The sequence below is a fragment of the Symphodus melops genome, assembly GCF_947650265.1.
Source record: "Symphodus melops genome assembly, chromosome: 1".
Classification (NCBI taxonomy): domain Eukaryota; kingdom Metazoa; phylum Chordata; class Actinopteri; order Labriformes; family Labridae; genus Symphodus; species Symphodus melops.
Window position 1 is genome coordinate 54633993 of NC_136691.1, and position 17827 is coordinate 54651819.

At 43.2% G+C, this 17827-nt stretch overlaps 3 protein-coding genes and 1 long non-coding RNA gene across 7 annotated transcripts in view; 2 read left to right on the forward strand and 2 right to left on the reverse strand.

Annotated features, from left to right (window-relative positions):
- LOC306840968 overlaps positions 1 to 17827 on the forward strand; it is a 240569-nt gene that overhangs the window by 80389 nt on the left and 142353 nt on the right. The window lies entirely within an intron of this gene.
- Positions 3761 to 13015, reverse strand: ewsr1b (EWS RNA-binding protein 1b). Its single transcript, XM_079370518.1, is given in 21 exon segments — positions 3761 to 4150; positions 4237 to 4319; positions 4321 to 4416; positions 4418 to 4521; positions 4524 to 4594; positions 4680 to 4774; positions 4776 to 4810; positions 4894 to 4903; positions 4905 to 5002; positions 5100 to 5229; positions 5312 to 5427; positions 5771 to 5801; positions 6408 to 6444; positions 10162 to 10321; positions 10412 to 10668; positions 10768 to 10963; positions 11092 to 11239; positions 11791 to 11842; positions 11976 to 12015; positions 12507 to 12586; positions 13001 to 13015. Coding segments are annotated over 20 exon segments (1812 nt in total). The 5' UTR covers positions 12523 to 12586; positions 13001 to 13015; the 3' UTR covers positions 3761 to 4113.
- Positions 13160 to 15278, forward strand: rhbdd3 (rhomboid domain containing 3). The gene is made up of 5 exons (XM_079370342.1): positions 13160 to 13643; positions 13723 to 14106; positions 14400 to 14526; positions 14627 to 14869; positions 14960 to 15278. The coding sequence occupies exons 1-5, from the start codon at positions 13478 to 13480 to the stop codon at positions 15126 to 15128; spliced, it is 1089 nt and encodes a 362-aa protein (XP_079226468.1). The 5' UTR covers positions 13160 to 13477; the 3' UTR covers positions 15129 to 15278.
- Positions 16364 to 17827, reverse strand: part of emid1 (EMI domain containing 1) — a 63995-nt gene continuing 62531 nt past the window's right edge. For all 4 annotated transcript variants that reach the window (XM_079370220.1, XM_079370218.1, XM_079370219.1 and 1 more), the window contains one exon: positions 16364 to 17627. In XM_079370220.1, coding sequence (XP_079226346.1) covers positions 17494 to 17627 — 134 coding nt within the window. In that variant the 3' untranslated portion in view covers positions 16364 to 17493. The remainder of the gene's footprint in view (positions 17628 to 17827) is intronic.

A 17827-nucleotide genomic window follows, 5' to 3' on the forward strand; every position in this document is an offset into this window, starting at 1 on the left:
GTTTTTTAATTAGTGCACATTCCTGCACACTCTGATATGCACACACACACTCTGATATGCACACACACACACTCTGATATGCACACACACACACACACACACACACACACATTGGTTGCCAATTCTTTTGAGATATTGTCACCACGGCTGAGTGTATATTTAAGTGAGAAACATCAGTGCCTGCTCTCCATCTGCGCAGTTTTAACGCAACATCTGTAGCCTAATGTTTTTAAAGCTTTTCATACCAACAATTAAATCCTGTAATAAAATGCAATCAAATATTTTAAATGATAATGATTTTTTAATTTTTTTTTTTACTTTATACATAGGCTATACACATAAATTACAACTAGGGACTAATACACTATAACTGTCAGATTGTAAACTGAGCACGTGCTGTAAATGTGTGAGTTATTCTGCACCAAATGAACATTAAAGAATCAAAATCTGAAATACTTTGACTAATCCCATATAAAAGATTAGGCTGCATTTATTTTCTTTTTTTAAGAGGTTTTTTTTCCAGACTTCTTGTGCCTTATTGGAGACAGAGGACATGAGTGGACATAGAGTCAGAAATCAGAGAGAGAGGAATGACGTGTGCATGCAAAGGAGCACATGAACCACTGTTCCATCAGTGACCCGTCTGTACACTTATTCTTATAGATCATCATATTCTTCTTCATTGGCTGGCTGAGGCTGCAGTGAGAGTAACTCAGGGTTCAGTGTCCTAGCCCAAAGGAGCCGGGGATCGAACCCCAAACCTCCCGGGTTGAGAGACGACCAACTGAGCCAAAACAATAGGAACAAGAAATGTAAAGAGTAAGTTTAAAAAGGTCAGATTGACATGTCGGAGTTTATTAAAAAAATGCCTTTCAGGGGTCCGAAAGGCTCACGTGAGGTCTGCGTTATTATAAGGAACAACATCTAGATTCAGTATTTTAAAAACCCATGAATGTTTATGGCTCCTGTTGATGGAAGAGGTCTGTTTCTTTTCGGGTTTTTATTTCAGCTCTCTCAATGAACTCTTTGTGTGGTGTCTTCATCAAACTGCCTCCAGTGATAAAAAAGCTAATGAAGCCTGAATCTCTCAGCATCATGAGACGTCTCCTCTCCTGAGCGCAAACAAAATCCCCTCCAAGCAATCAGTGATCAGAGCGCAGCGCGCACACACACACACACAAACAGCCTCGTCCACACTTCTGTTACGTTTCCGTAAAATAATCAAATCAGACGTGTCAGCTGGGCAGAGGTTGAGAGAGAGAGAGAGAGGAGAGAGAGAGAAGAGAGAGAGAGAGAGAGAGAGAGAGAGAGAGAGAGAGAGAGAGAGAGAGAGAGAGAGAGAGAGAGAGAGAGAGAGAGAGAGAGATAGGCCCAAACAGTAGCTGGACTGTTACTCCGTTTAGTCACTATCTCAGGACAGAGCAGCTTATTGAACATCACATGATCGCGCGTGGACGTGTTGAGAAATGCGTCACATACAGGACGTAAGGAGCGTCAGGTGGGAGGTCAGAGTTCAACATTAAACCTGTTTGATTCATACACACATACATGAGTGTTTTAAAAATCACCAACACGCTCTTTGTACTGACAACGTTTACACACACAACACACACACACACACACTCTCCTGGTGCAGAAGACCTGCTTGTCAGGTTTTTTTTTTAGGGGGGCTGGTTTGTTAACATTTTGGAAACATGAGGGAAACCTGCTCGGGGCTTTGAGAAAGCATCTGAGATCTGACTGTAAACAGAAACAAAAGCCTTTCTACAACAGCCGAAGCTCATGATTACAAACGACTGATTGAAGACGGAAGGCAAACTTCACAAAGTTTCATTTGTTTGTTTTTTTGATGATATTTATTTTGGAAAAAAGAAACAGGAAAAAAAGAGGAAGAGGGGTAAGTGCATGGGACACTGGCAGACATGATGCTGATGGATCCTGGATAGATGCCCCCCCAAGCTGATTCCTGCTGAGGGGCCCAAGGGGGGGGGGGGGGGGGGGGGGTTGTAACCCCTCGGCTATCTGGTGCCCCTCTATTTATGCTTTTCTTCTCTTTGTAACTGCAGGACAGAGTTCAACACAAACATCCCTGGTAATGGGAACATTAAAAAGTTTATCATAACTTGTTCTGTCTGAGGAGTTGTTGCAGAAAAACACCTGAAAAACGCAGCTTTAAACTCTTTCTTTCCCCCTCTCTCATTTCCTCCCTTTAATAATCTTTACACAGTCGTGTTCTCAGCTAAAGTGTGGACTGTTTGAATTAAAGCAGAGCTCACTGCCAAGGAGGAGGGCTTGTTTTCATTTAAAAAGAGGGATGGGTCTATTTAAGAAACACGGAGAGGGAGGGAGGGAGAGAGAAGGTGGGGGTTGATGAGATCATTTTCTTGGCCTGGATGAATCAGCTTTTTCTTTCCTGTCAGTACAGACGCAGAGAATCCAACACAGAGAGAATCCACACTCTTGTTTCCCTGTGGCAGACACAAAGAGGCCCACGAGTAACAGAAGACACGCAACCTGCTCACTGTTTGTCATCTCCGGGTAAAAATCTGTGAGCAAGAGGAGAGAGACGACAGAGCGACCCAGCGGCTATTTATAACCAAGAAAAGAGTCATTAGTTCTTGTTTTTTTCCCTTCATGGGAACAACAGAGGAGAAGCTGGATGTCTCTCAGCCCTCAGACAAGAAGCATACAGATGTGTTGACTGTCTGACCTGAAAGCTCTTATAAGATGTCTTTTAACTCCTAAATAGAAAAACACTGCAAACAATGAAACATGTTACTTTTTTAGCAGGCATGGTTATCCGTTAGTTAAACTAATAGGTGTATGAAAAGAAAACAGCAAAGAGCTTAAAGATTCATGTGCTGTCCAGATGTGAATAAAACACACCGAGGTTGAACATCTGTGATTCATAACGATGTTAATCCAGATGGATCTGCTCATTGAACGCTGCTGGATTTAGAGTTTTTAAAAGCTTATTTTCGCAGGTATTTTGTGATATCTAAAAACTAAATAATTTCCACCCTGACCCTCTGAGTACCGTTCACGGGCGTGTGGTCAGTTCCTGAAGTTCTCCCACGGTGTGAGCGCGGACACAAAAAAACGTCAAATGACGTAGAAGATCAGGAAGTGTCCTCTGATTCACAGCAGCGGGATCAGAAATCAAATCCAACGTGCGCCCCCTGCTGGTAAGAAAAGCATCAGCATCACTCTCAGACTGGAGAACCACAGCAGGCTGATTAACTGAAGTCTAACCTGCAGGATGTAGACATGAAGTAATGATCTCTCAGGTAGAAGTCCCAGTTCTGAGGGATCTAAAGGCTTTTCTAACTCTGCACATTTTAATCATAACTTGTATTTATAAATGTGTTTGTGCTAATATTCTGATATCTAGTTATTTGGCTTTTTAATCTTAATGTTTGTTCCACTTTTGAGGAATACGTCATCTTGCTTTTTGTCATCTTGGTTCAAATCTCAAAAAGCTAAAACTTTGTGAGGCAGCAGCAGAAATGTGGTTCAATTCCCAGCTCCTGCAGCCAGTGTTGATGTGTCTTTGGGCAAGACACTTAACCCCAAATTACTTAAAGTACTTTTCTCTTTAGGTGGTCTGTAGTTAGAAAACTAGAGAAGTGTTGCTCATTTAACCCAAAACAAAGCTCAGGAGGAACACGCGTTCCTGACCTGGTGTTAACATGTCATATATAATAATCCCTTCCTCACCACTTACGTCCACTCTCTGCTCTGAAGCCAAAACACCAAAAAGTCAAATCAGTAAAATTTTATTTCCCAAATGTGTCACCGTACAATATCAGTTGTGGGAAAAAAGGGGAGGCAAATATGTCAACCAATGAAAGCATTTCGCGTTACAATACAAGAGCAAAACTAATCTGCATACATAAAAAAAACAAAACCATGTACAATATAAGATGTAGCATAAACGTGGGTCAACTAAAATAGAAAAAAAAAAATAATAATAAATGGAAACACGAGTTGAGTAAAACCGCAAAAAGGTGTTCGAGAGCAGTTCTATAAACCACAGAAGTCTGGAATCATAAATTAAAAATTCCTGTTTTAAAAATCAAATTCCTCATCAAGGAGGAACAGTGGAGAAGTTGTTCAGTATGGCCGCTCTCGGCGCTCCTGGCGATGGTCCCTAAAAAAAACAAAAAACAATGTTAACATTTTGATCCGTGATCCAGGAACACGTTTGCCAACTGATGTAAAGGATCATACCCTTACCTCATATCCATCTTGCCACCTGGTGGTCCCATCCCTCTTCCACCTCTGCCGCCCATGCGGTCCATTGGTGGACCCCCTCGTCCCGGCCCCACGGAAACCTCCCCTGTCCATTCCTCCACGCCCTCTGAATCCGCCGCGGTCTCCTCCCCAGGATCCGCGGAAACCTCCGGGGCCACCGGGGGCCTCCACCTCCTACGGGCCCGCCGCGGTCCATACCTCTGCCTCCCGCGCATCCCATCCCTCCGCGGCCTCTGTCACCACCGGGGGGGAACGGGGGGCCGCCTCGAGCCCTTCTGGTTTGGGTGCTTTGCACTGGTTACACTCCATCCGCCACGCAAAGTTCTGGTTACCACAACCCCTGAAAAAAAAAAAAAAATTAAAATTATAAACAGATCGGTCAGAGGGCAAAGGTCACGCAGACGTGCTGCACTGCTAACACGTACGGGTTCGGGCACTCCCAGTCCCCGGCTCTCTGCTGCATGTTGCCTCCAGTAGGGCCGCCCCTGCCCATTCCACGTGGACCACCGCCGCGCGGGGCCGAACCCACCGCGGTCACCTCCGCGGCCCATCATACCTGAGGAGAAATGACAGCGTTGTTTTTCCACAGAGCGAGACGCGGCGCTCGTGCTTTGAGGTGAGGCGCTGCGGGTCGTTTACCTCCACGGCCCCATCATGCCGTCTCGCATGGGCATGCCCCTCATTCCGCCCATCATGGGCTTGCGGCGTGCCATGGACACCTTGAGCCTTCTGCCCTGGTACTCCTTGCCTTTGATTAAAAAAAAAAAAAAAAAGTAGTGAGCGGCTTTGATTCTACGTGGTCGTTTGTCTCCGTTTCTAAAAAGGTCAGCATCATCATGACGTACCATCAAAATGCTCCACGGCTGCTTTGGCACAGACCGGCTCCTCGTAGGACAGAGTGGCGTCTCCCTTGGGCTTTCCACTGTCCTTGTCGGTGTAGATGTTGATGGCAGGCTGGCCAAGTCTGCGGTTAATCTGGACAAACAAACGTTTAAAGTCTACTCTCCAACACGGGAGTTACTCGAAGCCCAAGTTTGGAGCACAGCGCTTTTCTTACTCTGATTGGGCCGACGTGTTTGAAGAACTCGGCCATCTCCTCCAGGTTGGCTTTCTCAGTCAAGCCCGTGATGTAGATGGTGCTGTTCTCAGAGTCGTCCTGCTCTTCAGGCCGTCCTGCAGCAAACACACAAGTGTAAGCGTGTCGTCTTTTCACATCAAGTATTCAGTGAAAAACAGGTTTTATACAAAAAATTTAAATAAAAAAATAAAATTTAAGGGGGGGAGGGAGAGAAAGAAAACAAGTCCCTCCCTGTGTTCAGTGCTAAGGCTAGCTCTTTCACCCAATAGAAATTCAGCCAATCACAGAAGACCAGAGTAGATCCTTCAATATGGACTCATTCAAAAACTTTGAATTCAAAGATTCATGAATCATTTGGAATCGACCCGTGAGACACCCTGAACTCCTTCAGTTTACCATCCAACAACAATAAAAGAGTCTGAGGATGAGCCTACTCACCCATTTCACGCTCGTCTCCGCCCATCGGTCCCTGTGGTCCATCATCATCATCGGAGGAGGAGGAGAGACAAATTGAACATAGTCAGTGCGTGCAACGGATGCTCAGTGTACAACACCTGAAGAGCACTACCAAAAAAATAATCCAGACGTTTCCTTATAAATGTGGTCAGTCATATTTGGGTGGTTGAAGGAGAAAAAAAAAAAAAAAAAAAATGGCACCTTGTGGTACACCACAAACCCCACAAAGTGATAATATATTGAATTGAAAATGGACACCTTAGACACTTTGGCAAAAAATAAATAGTGTAAAAGCCTCTTAGACCAGTAAAGAAATCCTAATAAACCCCAGGAATTCAGCTCAGGAGATTTTTGTAAAAGCGGACACATTCGAGTGGAAATTTGTCTTTAACCTCAAAAAAAGTCATCGTCAAACCAAAGGCAGTGACTGAATTATTCAAAGTACCCCGGAGAAAATGGTCTCAGGCATTGGAATAAAATTCCCCAAATATTTTCAGATGTGTTCACGTAAGTAATTTTCTTTGCATACGACACAGTGTAATGTTGTTGGGTATCGTTCTCTTAAAAGTTTAAGGCTTTAAAAAAAAGGACTAACCAGTGTAATACTCGTTAACTTACCACCAGGCTTACTGAAGCCACCTCTGTCTCCGGCGCTGCTAGGGGGGGAGGGGGGGGGGGAATAAATGGAGATATGAAGGCGATTTCCTTTTACAGCCACTTCCATGGCTCGAGCAAAGTGGCTTGATTGAGGGATTAATGAAAACATTCTAGCTAGCCCAACAGAAACTTAAAAAAAATGATAAAATATCTCCCCCAAATTAAAACTACACAATCTTATTGGAGGGGATTAAGAGCATTAACTAGGTGCAGTTCCTTCGTTAGCTTAGCACAACGTTAGCACAGTCACAGTTTGTAGAAGTAGACACATTTGTGCAAAAACATGGAGTAACTGTCTAACATTGTTCACTGCCTCTCAGAAACCCAAAACATTTGTACACAAAAAAAGTCAACCAAAAAATAAATAAACAAGTTACCACCCTGATAACACAAGTTCTAATAAAAGTTAAAGCTTACGTTTTTTGTTTTTTTTTGTTTAGAGACAACACAGGGTAAAAGTTTACAGAGTGAACAGGCGATGACATTCACCGGGTAATAAAATAAATACAGTCACACATGTAGAGAAATCAATACCAAAAAAACAAAAAGTGTACAGATTTAACCAACGTTATCTTTACGTAAACAAACAATCTTAGTCATGCTTGTGGAAAAGAAAACCATCGTCCTCAGTTCTTGAAAAAAGGCAGACCCCCGAATCTTTGTTTAAGCTCCCTCCTGCTGCTTAAAGCTGGCGGCTCTGCACTGAGTACAGATACTTTAAAGAGAATAGATGGTTTTAATTGGCTCTCACTGTTACCTGTACGGTATAAATGCAAAGCATGTTAAAAAGTGCTCAGAGAATGACCAAAACATTTTGTATTTCAAACCACAAACAGTTTAAACATTTCAAAATGACAATGACCCCCCCGCCCTCCCCCCCTAAAGAATAAACACTTCCCTGTGCCAAGATAAAATACACTACATGGGAGCTTAACTTTAAAATCGTTGCTGCTGTGCTTCATATTTAGAAAATGGCTTTTGGCGTTTCCTATTAATTTTGTATTCTTATTTAAAGTCCTTTGACAGCTGGATTTGACTCCTGTATCATTTAAAAAAACAAAAAATCACTGAAATGTCTCAACACTGACTTTATGTTTTTGTACTTCCTACAGTCTAAAAACCAAAAAGTGAAGTCATGCAGGGCTCTGCTACAGGATAAAGCTGAATGTACCGCTTCTAAAGAACAAAAAAGATTTTTTTTTGCACATTTCCAACCCAACACTGATGATTCAAAATCTTAAAACCAAGTCCCGCAACTTAAAAACCATGGTGGTAAATCCTTATTTTGGTCAGTGCCTTAGTAGAATTTGAGAAACCAAATATGTTGATATAAAAATTTTGGTACAACCTAAACCAAGGTGTAACACAGAACCTCTCCCTTAGTCACCCTTTCCATTTCTCGTCAGAACGTTACAGAAAAATCTGACTGAGGTTGGGTCAAACCATTTCCACCAACGGGGGAATTGTGCAGAAGCCCGATCTGCATTGAGAGCTCGATGGGGATACCACAGTTAGTGCGTGTTAAAAAAACCTGCCCAATCCAGTTCTAACACCGACCACCAAGAGGAATACAATAGAAAAAAAAGGACAATACACCTGCAAGCCAGCTTTTGCTGCCACGCTGAGATTAGCCTGGATAATGGTTTCTCAAAATGGGCTGAATTTTCGTAAACCATGATAAACCCTCAAGAAATCCTATAATACTGCTCGTTATCTAAACATGCCCTGAGCTTGGACACATCCATGAAAAACTGACCTTCAATGAGAACACCGACACCATCGGCAAAAAGGCCAATCAGAGACCGCGGAGAGGTTTAAACATCGAAAAAATGTTTTCTACTGATATTTATTCACCTTCTATTGAGTCTGTTTTTATTTGTGTGATGACCTGTTGGTTTGGTTACCTCAGCATCATTAGCAACAAGAGGCTGGGAAATGTAGTTCTATCAGAGGTCAAAGGCCATCCTGTAAGACCCTCAGCCAACAGGGACGAGGGTCACAGCAAATGTATCTGGGGTCGTTGGAGCTGTAGACATGAACTGTGGGTCAGTGTGTCCCATACATGCATGTAAATAAGTAAATCAGGTTTTATATGAGGGCTCGGCTGTAATGAGATTTTGGGATGCATTATTGATAAATCAGCCAGTATTTCTCTGAGATGTCTGTTCAATCTGTAGATTTAAAAAAACAAACGTTTGTTGTGTTGATTCCTCAAATGCAGTTATTTAACCCATGTGGAAAGGATTCTGTGTAACAGACAAGATGGTCACTCGGCTGAAAAGTAGCTGCGCCGTTTTGTGCGTCATCACATGACCCACTGGAGTGAGAATGCTTGTTGCGCTAGCATAATCCAACCACGCTTTAAATCAAATAGTATTTTATTTAGTAGATGCATCATCTGGCTTTATTTTATATGTCCATCTTTGTGTTGTTTTTAATGACATGTATTGCCTGTATGGATCTGTTACAAATGAAAGCGTCCTTCGAGGACAAAAGATTTTTCAATCAACAAAAAATGTGTCAAATGATGATGTGTTTTCTTCTAGCAGGTTAAAGTGAGTTACCAGATAACACTCCCAGAAAATGGCTGAGAAAAAAAACCCTCAAAACACCCTACATTTGTAAACACAGAACGTGCTTCAAATTAACCCTCGTCTTTTTCACTTAGTGGATGTTTATAGTTTTTACAGAACACACCCTCGAAATTGACTCAAAAACCTTCTTAAAGCACAATAACCTGAACCAAGAGATACATTTGTATGTCCTCAAACCAAAATGAAGCTATAACCAAACTTTGAAATATCACAGAAAAAGTTTAAATGTCTCTGTAGTTGATGCAAGACTCGCCTTCAGAGTAGAACCCTGCTGCATGTAAAGCTTCGCTTTGTCCTCATTTGGTTCACTGGATACTAAATGCCAGAAACAGCATCACAAAACTCAGCCAAACTTATAACACCAGTTCATAATGTGTTGTTTCAAAAAGTAAAAACCCTTAAAGTGACCCAGATGTTACTGTGGGGTTAATGTGTGTTCTGACCGCACCAATCCCTATGAATAGATTCCTTACAAATAGACCTTGACTTCTAGGTTCTCACACACCACACTCAGTTTTAGGTCAAGACTTCACCACAATTAGAGAGGAAAAAATAAGTATAAAAATAAGTGTTTTTTATCTTTTAACTGTATTTTCAGATGGCTAACATGTTTGAACCGTCCTTTAAAAAAACCCTCTAAATAGTTTTGAATAGTTTGCAAAGTTCTTCAAACAAGGAACCATGAAATATACAACCTCCCTCATCCTTAATACTTGTTGATATTTAAGACATTCTCAGATTTAGTTTGAGGATTTTAGCTTTAGCACACTAAGCGTTTATGCACAGGTCCCTGATTCAAACCTTTAAAAACTAAAAAAAAGGAAAACCCCCTTTCTTACCTTTGGCCAAATGAAAGGCAGGGCTGAAACTGCATGAGAAGAGGGACATTTGCTGTCACTGTCGGCATGTTTGTAACCTTTTAACTTGGGCCTTGTGTATTATTTCAGAGCCCATTCTTTATTTTTAATCTATTGCCGTAAGATAATTTAATAATCTGTCACATCTTAATGGAGTATTTCTTATTTTAATTGTTCCTCGTGTTGACTTCTTTCAACCCTGCCCCAAGTGGCCTCAGCACCTGAGAAGTCAAAGTAAGGTTAAGTACAAAGGAGAGACACATACCCCATGCCGCGGCCCATGCCTCCACGCCCACGGTGCATCATTCCACCTCTGTCAAAGCCGTCTCTGCCGGGGCCCCTGCCGTCACCTGACCCAGGGTACCTGGACGATTCAGAGCCAGAGTAACTGGAACCTCCGCCCTGCCCATCCTGTCTGTAGTTGTCTGCAAGAGTGGAGATCAAATATTTGTCAAAAAACATCAGTCAAGTCAACGGCGCAATTAAACTCAACTGTTAAAAACAGCAAGGCTTACTATAATGGTTGTTCTGGTTGTAACTGGGTGGTCCTCCTTGCTGGCTGTACTGGCTGGATGGAGGCTGACCATATGAACCTGCAGCCTGAGGAGGGTAAGCAGGAGGAGCCTGTGGCTGCTGCTGGGTCTGCTGCTGGTAGCCCTGCTGGCCGTAGCTGGCCTGCTGGGCCTGATAGCCAGGCTGTTGCTGACCGTATGCCGCAGGCTGGGAGTAGCTACTTTGGTTGTAACTAGCCGGTTGGCTGTTAGCATTGTAACTGACGGGAACAAAGACAGAAGAGCAAAGTGTAAAAAATACGGAGATCTAAGTTAGTTCATGTGGATTTCCTGTGTCGTGTAATCTCTAGGTTACCTACCTCTGTGGTGCAGTAGGAGCCGCCTGCTGGCCATAACCAGGGTACGCAGACTGGGCAGTATACCCTGGCTGTGAGCCGTAGGACTGGGAGGCAGCAGGAGCAGCAGCAGCAGGAGTACTTTCATAAGCACTGGCTCCATAACCCTGGGCTGACTGGGAGTAAGAATGAGTGGTAGACTGGGCAGCAGGATAGCCAGCTGTAAAACAAAACCCCACAAGATGCAATGAATACATAAGACTTTTATTTTGGACATAGTGACTATGAGACTCATCAGTCAACTTGATACAATGCATCTACTTCACAAACAGTACATTAATAACTGACCTGCTGCTGGCTGGCCATAAGAGGACCCATACTGTTGTTGGGACTGGGTATAGCCTCCAGCTGCAGGCGTTGCCGTGCTGTAGCTAGCATCTGCAGCAGCCGCCGCCGGTTGGGCGTAAGATCCATAATTCTGCTGACCGTAGCTTTGCTGAAACAAAAGCACCTCATTTTAGCTGCGAGAAACCAAATAAACACGCCCACTAACTGACGTGAACATACTTTCAGAAAGTCAAGACTCTTCGGTTGTTATGATCAGGCCTGTTTACAACTGTTCTGAGCTTTCTGAACTGTTTTGAGGTCTCTTTTAAATTTCACATGCATTATCCTTTCCTGCACATGCTCAATACATTTCTTTATACAAGTATGAGTATTTTTAATTGCACAGGTTTAAATCTGAGTCATATAGGGGGCTTTAAATTGTGTTTATGGTTTATTGTACACAGAAGGGAGGGGGGACAGCCTGTGTTTATTGTAACTAATGTCTTGTATCCTTCCTGTCCTGTATACCGCTACAGGATGTGTTGAATTTCCTTTAAAGTATCTATCTACTAATCCATCTTAATTAGACCTTTACTTCCTGTAGTGTAGTATGAGGTCTGTGTCGGTTAGACTCTGAGTGCACACAGTCCTTGTTTCTATTAACGTGACTCAAACACTGTAATTTATGATATAATGTGCAAGAAGGAACGTAAACCTCACCTGTGCCGACTGTCCATAACTCTGTGAGGGCTGAGCAGCATAAGAAGCATACCTGTAATTAAAAAGAAAGGTAGGCATTAGAAGAGGAAGGGTGAACCTTTAAGTAGGGCATTACAAAATGCTGCACTCTCAGTGATACAAACATTAACTGTAATCTCGTTATGCAGATAATTGAAGAGACTCACCCCTGCTGAGCAGTGGACTGGTTGTAGGAGTTGTAATCTGCTGTTGAAAGATCACACGTTTGTTAGTCAGTTTTTTTTATATAATGTTGCTGATTTAAAGAAACAAGCATTTGCGCGCGAGCTACACGGCTAATGCTAATGCTCGCAGCACGTCGCCATTCATCTCCACCGACCGTTACAGGTCAATAGACAAAAGCCATTTTTATTAAACAGATACAACAAATACAAACACGTGGGAACGTCGTTGGTAAAAAGGCGTTAGTAGTAAAAAATTGGGAACCTTTTATTAAACTCGACAGAAAGCATAAATACATCGAACATTGGTCGCAACGGTTGGTTGAGCTAAACTCACAAGGCCTCGTGCGTCGCAAACACAAGGCGTTCGTTCCGCGCGAACAGAAGCGAAAAGGACGCAAATTAACACGTTGTGTGTTTGAAAAAAATACAACATACCGAATGTTTGTAGAAATTAGATTTTCTTTTAAAAAAGCATTTCCCAAACAGTGAAAAATTGCAAATTTCTTTACTCACCCGGAGCCGACGCCATTTTAGTGAGCCTGTGAAAGACGACTGGACGGTACTGGCTGCCGCAGACGCGTTCTTCTCCTGCTCTGGATCCACAAAATCTCGCGAGATTTGTGAGCCAACACACAACCACTGGTTTACCTCTACAGTCTCTATGGTTACTGCCACAGCTATATAAAAACAACATATATATCTATGGCAACCGCGCTCTCTTCTTAAAGATAAAATAAAACAATTCCTCATTCATCTCGCAAACGAAGAAAAGTACAGTGTTTCAGCAGCAGGATAGCAGGAGAAAATCACACAATGCTAAATTAGATGAGATAACAATATAAAAATGTGAAATAAATGCTATGAAATAAAATAGTTAAAAGAGCCAGTAACAAGATGTAAATTTGTATAGACTGTATGAACACTATCATACACACAGTGCATATAAGGATGGACATTGACAGAAACTGGACTTGTTTTTATTCATTCATAGTAACAGGTATTCTGACCTGGCTCACACTCCAACACAGTAGGTGGCGCTAACTCGCGTTTCCACCCGGCGTTAAATAAAAGACATGACGAAGAAAGTGTGACGTAGGCGGAAGTTGTCGTCGCGGTCATGTCAGCTTTACCGGTAGTCTAAATATTTACACCAGAGTGTTAAAGTCTCATTTTACTAACATTTCTTTCTGTTTCTTTTAGCACCAAGTTGTTTCAGATAAAAAAAGTTTGACTCGTTGGCTCGTCGCACGATTACAAAACACTGATTTTCTTTTTTTAAAGAGAAGATTTGATTGGACAGATTGTGCAGGTTTTTGCTGCAACTTTCATGCATTTACTACCTTTATTTTGTGTGTATGCACCAGTTCCACTTCTTTAAAGCTTTTTACCATTTGTCCAAGGCTGCGTGCATGCAACAAGAGAAACAGATGCGTGTTTGTTCAAATAATAATATGGCGTTAAAAGCAGGACAGGTTTAATCCTGAATGATGTCTGATCGCTTCATGTCAGTGGGGTTCTGGTTTGGATCAGGACGTCCTGGTTTCTGTCTGGGAACATGTTTGCTGGTTACTCTAATGCTGCTGATGTATGCTGGAGGCGTCCAGGCGAGCCTCAGTTTAGGTCCAGGTGGAGACTTCCCAGGGATCAGAGGTAACTAATGGCATATTTTGATATCTTACAGCTATATGACACAGTTTCCTTCCCCCCTGTTTCTTCCTCTTCTCCACAGATGTGTGCCTGTATGCTTTCAGCCACGATGAGCCGTCTTCTCTTCTGGTCAGTGTCGCTCTCCTGCTGATGGTCGGCCCCTGCCAGGAGCGTCGCTGGGGATCCGTTGCCTTCCTCGCCCTCTCTGTCCTCACTCTTGCCATCTTGCCTTTACTCTACACCCTTCTCCTTTGTATCGGCGGGGCCGAGGCGAGCCGGATCTGTGGCTACTCCGCCATCCAGCTGGCTCTGTTCACAGCGCAGTGTCGCCAGGTGAAGCAGAGGAGGCTGCTGAGGTGTTTACCTGTCTGGTTTCTCCCCTGGCTCTTCTTGCTGGTTGGTCTGCTGCTGCTGCCGGGGACGCCTGCCCTGCTTCACTTCTGCACAATATGCATCGGGCACAACTGTATCCTTTATACCCTCATCTGTCCGACTTTGCTTTCATTTTGAGGCCTGAGACAACTCACACCTTTTCTATTCTTACAACAACAGAGAGAGAGGTCCCTTCATCTAAGATTGTATATCTGTTGAATTTGATGCTGAGGGTCACATCCCTTGGGGTTTTCAGGACTGCAAAGGTGGTCACCATGGTAACCTGTGCTGCACTCAGAACTCACCTGCTGCAAAGGAGGTTACACCACCATGCCATTTTTTGTTTTGTTTTGTTCAAGGTTCAAAACTACTTAATCACTCTCTCAGATCATCCGCCCTTCATCGGGACGCTGCAGGAGTTGGAGGAGTTCAGGTTGTTTGGTTTAATACCTGATTGGGCTTACGTGTCTACATCCTCCAGGCTCAGATTACCGACTCATTCTACGCCACAGAGGTGCCATTTCTTTCGTTTACTTCCAAATATTTACTCTTAGCTAGCTTAATTCATTAAAGTGGAAGAGCTCATCGTGTTGACTCCATCTGTTCTTCTGCAGCTCCATCAGGATGCCGGTGGATCAGGCTGCCGCTCCACCCGTTAGAGATCCCTCTTTCTTTAACTACCACCCTCAGGAGTATCCGATCCCCGCCTGGTTAACACCAGAGTCGGCTGCACAGTCTGAGGCTGCGCTGTTGGAGGAGCAGATGCTGAGGGCAGGGATACTGGCATCATTACAGGATGCTCCCGATGACCCTGACGCCAAAGTGGAGGTTCCCAAATCATCTGTTTCCTCTCTGCGGTTCGTAAGCATTAAATCATTTTTTCCCCCTAATTTCTAAGATTTCAAGTCGTTTTTATTCTGTTAAAAATCTTATGTTTCATCTCTTAGGCTCCAGCAGCTGGAGAAGATGGGCTTCCCCACAGAGAAAGCTGTACTAGCATTAGCGGCCTCCAAACAGCTAGATGGCGCAATTTCTCTACTCATCGATGACAGCGTTGGAGAACAGGCTGTGGTGGTCTCAAAAGGAAAGGGCCCCGTGTCGCCTCAGGGGACATAGTGGATATCACACTCAGTGTTTGCTCTTATTGCAGTAAAGTGGACATATTTAACGTGGATATTTTTAACGCTTGGGTTTTGCTGAGCATCACTATCAGATCTGCCCTGTGGGCTTCTTGTGCAAGGGTTTTAATCACAGATATTCCCCCGGAAGGACTTGTGTTTGTCTTTTTGGGACAAACCAACAATTGTGTATCACAAAAATGTACATTAGAGTTGCATGATTAATCGTAAAGAAAATCAGGATCTGAAGTTATACATACATAAGATCTCATGTCTTTTTTTTCTTGTTCTTCCAAAGAGTTATTTTCAGGCTTTGATTGTTGAGATAGGACAGTGGATAGAGTCAGAAATCAGGGAGAGAATGACACGCAGGAAAGGAGCCACAAGTTGGATTTAAAGCTGGAGCCTGCTCGGGGGGATTACAGCATAGAAATAAACACTTTTATTTTTTTTAAGTTATACATCTATGGATTTCAGCCTGCATTTATGATTCATGCGCACTAACCACTAACGAGCTCATTTCTAAATGAGGAAGATTTACATGTCTCGTATTTCACTCTGCATTCATACAGATCATGTGTTCACCTATTTGTCCTCACGGTTTCATAATCAGTCCCACTCACACAGCGTGAAGCCAAAACACACATTTTGCTTCATGATTCAGGCCACAGATGAGCCTCTGATTCTGCCTTGTTTATTTTACGTACTTTAAAATAAGAAAGAAAAAGAGCTGTATATTCAGCTGAAGTGCATCTTTTTGTTTTAGGTCATGCCTGTTGACAACACATTTTTATTTTCACTTATCACTCAATGTTTTTGTTAAAATAAAAAGTGTGATAAATGCAGGGGAAATCGTGATTCAGATTTCAGTGATAATCCTGCTGTGAACCTCTGGTCTTGACAAAATAAAGCCAGAGCGGAAGTTAAAAAAAATCCCGTAGTTTGCGGAGTGTCTGCTTGAGGCGGTGTTTGATCAGGAGGATAAAAACCCGCCTCAGCTCCGAGCCTGTCGTAAAGTTGACTGAAAGTTATGCTGAGACAGGATTTCCAGCTTGGAGAGACCGCTGCCGATGAGCCTCCTGCCTTCACTCAGGCTTCATCTGGGAACGAACACCAGTCGGATTCGAACCCGCTTCAAGGACCCCTCATGCTCCGGCGCACTGGATGTCAAATGTTTATGTTGTAATCATGTTTAATAGACAAATGAATGAGTGTTTTTTGTAAAAAAACAAAAACAATGAACATTATTTTATTACATCAATCATCTAGGCAGGATTATTTTAACACAATTACACATCAGCACGAAAAAAAAGAAAAAGAAATAATGAATGGTTACACAACAGCATACAAAATAAACTAACATGAATAAAGTTTAAATAGTTTCACAATAAATTTGATATAAGATGAAAAAACAAGTATCAAGGCTTTTCATCAGGACAGTCTTTAGCAGTTTACCAGCACAGCAGTGGGAAATGTGTTCAAGTTCCATTTACAGTCTCGCTGTTTCCCGAGTGTGTGTGAGTGTGTGTGTGTGTGTGTGTGTGTGTGTGTGGACAGCCCAGTTTGCGAGTTGTCCTCATGTCTTTGTGCTGCGTGTGTATTTATTTTACGTATCATGCATGACGTTCATGTGAATCTTTGTGTTCTTTTGTTGTTGTTGTTGCACGGATGAAATGTAAGTGAACGCATCAGTGTGTACTCAAAGGGGGGAAAAACACTCACACCAGAAATAAACTACAAACACTGTTAGCAACACGTATCTCAGTGAGAGTGGAGACTTCATCTTCTTAGTGCACTACATAACATCGATTTAAAACCATACGAGAGAGGAGTAACAAAACGAATACTACGAGAAGAGGTTGTTTGTGTACTTTGTGTCCTGCAAACTTTACATGCGCAATATACTTAAATAGAGTAATCTCTTCAGATTGCAGTTACATTGTGAAAGCGAAACACACACTCAAATCCAGTCCGTGTCCTCACATCGGATTCCTCCTTCAGCTGATGACTCTGAAGCTTCCCGTCCGGAGCGCTTCTTCAATCAGAGGCTGCAGCTTTGAAGCCATAAGAAATAAAACACAGAAGGAGCAGCTGGGTGTGTGATTTACAAGTGTTCAGTTATGGCGATAGGTGGTGGTGGTGGTGGTGGTGGGGAGGGGGGGCGTGGGTCCCGATGGAGGAGGACTGTGGAGTATCAGAGGAGTTTCCCTGAGGTGTCCCCCCGTCCTAAATCTGACAGTTAAACCCAGATGAGGTCTTAATCTGTTGAGTGTCGATGAGACCTTTTAGGAGGGGGGAGTCAACCCCGCCTGTGGTCCTCAGGGTGAACGGGAGATGAGTGGGAAGAAGGGGGGGGGGCGGGGCTACTTCCCTCGAACCTTGGTGTCGGAGGACAGGGGAGAAGTGAGTCGATATGGAAGCACACCTGCTCGCTTATCTCTGTAGAAACTAGGGGAGGCTGTGCCAAACGGTCCGTCCCCAGACCCTAGATCAGGCTCTGTTGAAGAAAGACAGCAGTTGGAACGGGGCCTCCCTGTCCCTGTCGCCAGTGTGTGTGTGTGTGTGTGTGTGTGTGTGTGTGTTTACTCTGATGTAGAGGCTGAACTGGAGGCCTCAGGATTAAAACCAGGAGTCCATAATCTCTTGCTGACATGTCATAATAACAAAAACTTGCTCACTCGATTCTGCTGTGAAATG

Coding starts and splice junctions, on each gene's coding strand:
- rhbdd3 (XM_079370342.1), top strand. CDS start 13,478: ATGATGTCTGATCGCTTCATGTCAGTGGGGTTCTGGTTTGGATCAGGA. Junction 14,107..14,399: donor AATATGCATCGGGCACAACT/GTATCCTTTATA, acceptor TCACTCTCTCAG/ATCATCCGCCCTTCATCGGG. Junction 14,870..14,959: donor TCATCTGTTTCCTCTCTGCG/GTTCGTAAGCAT, acceptor TTCATCTCTTAG/GCTCCAGCAGCTGGAGAAGA.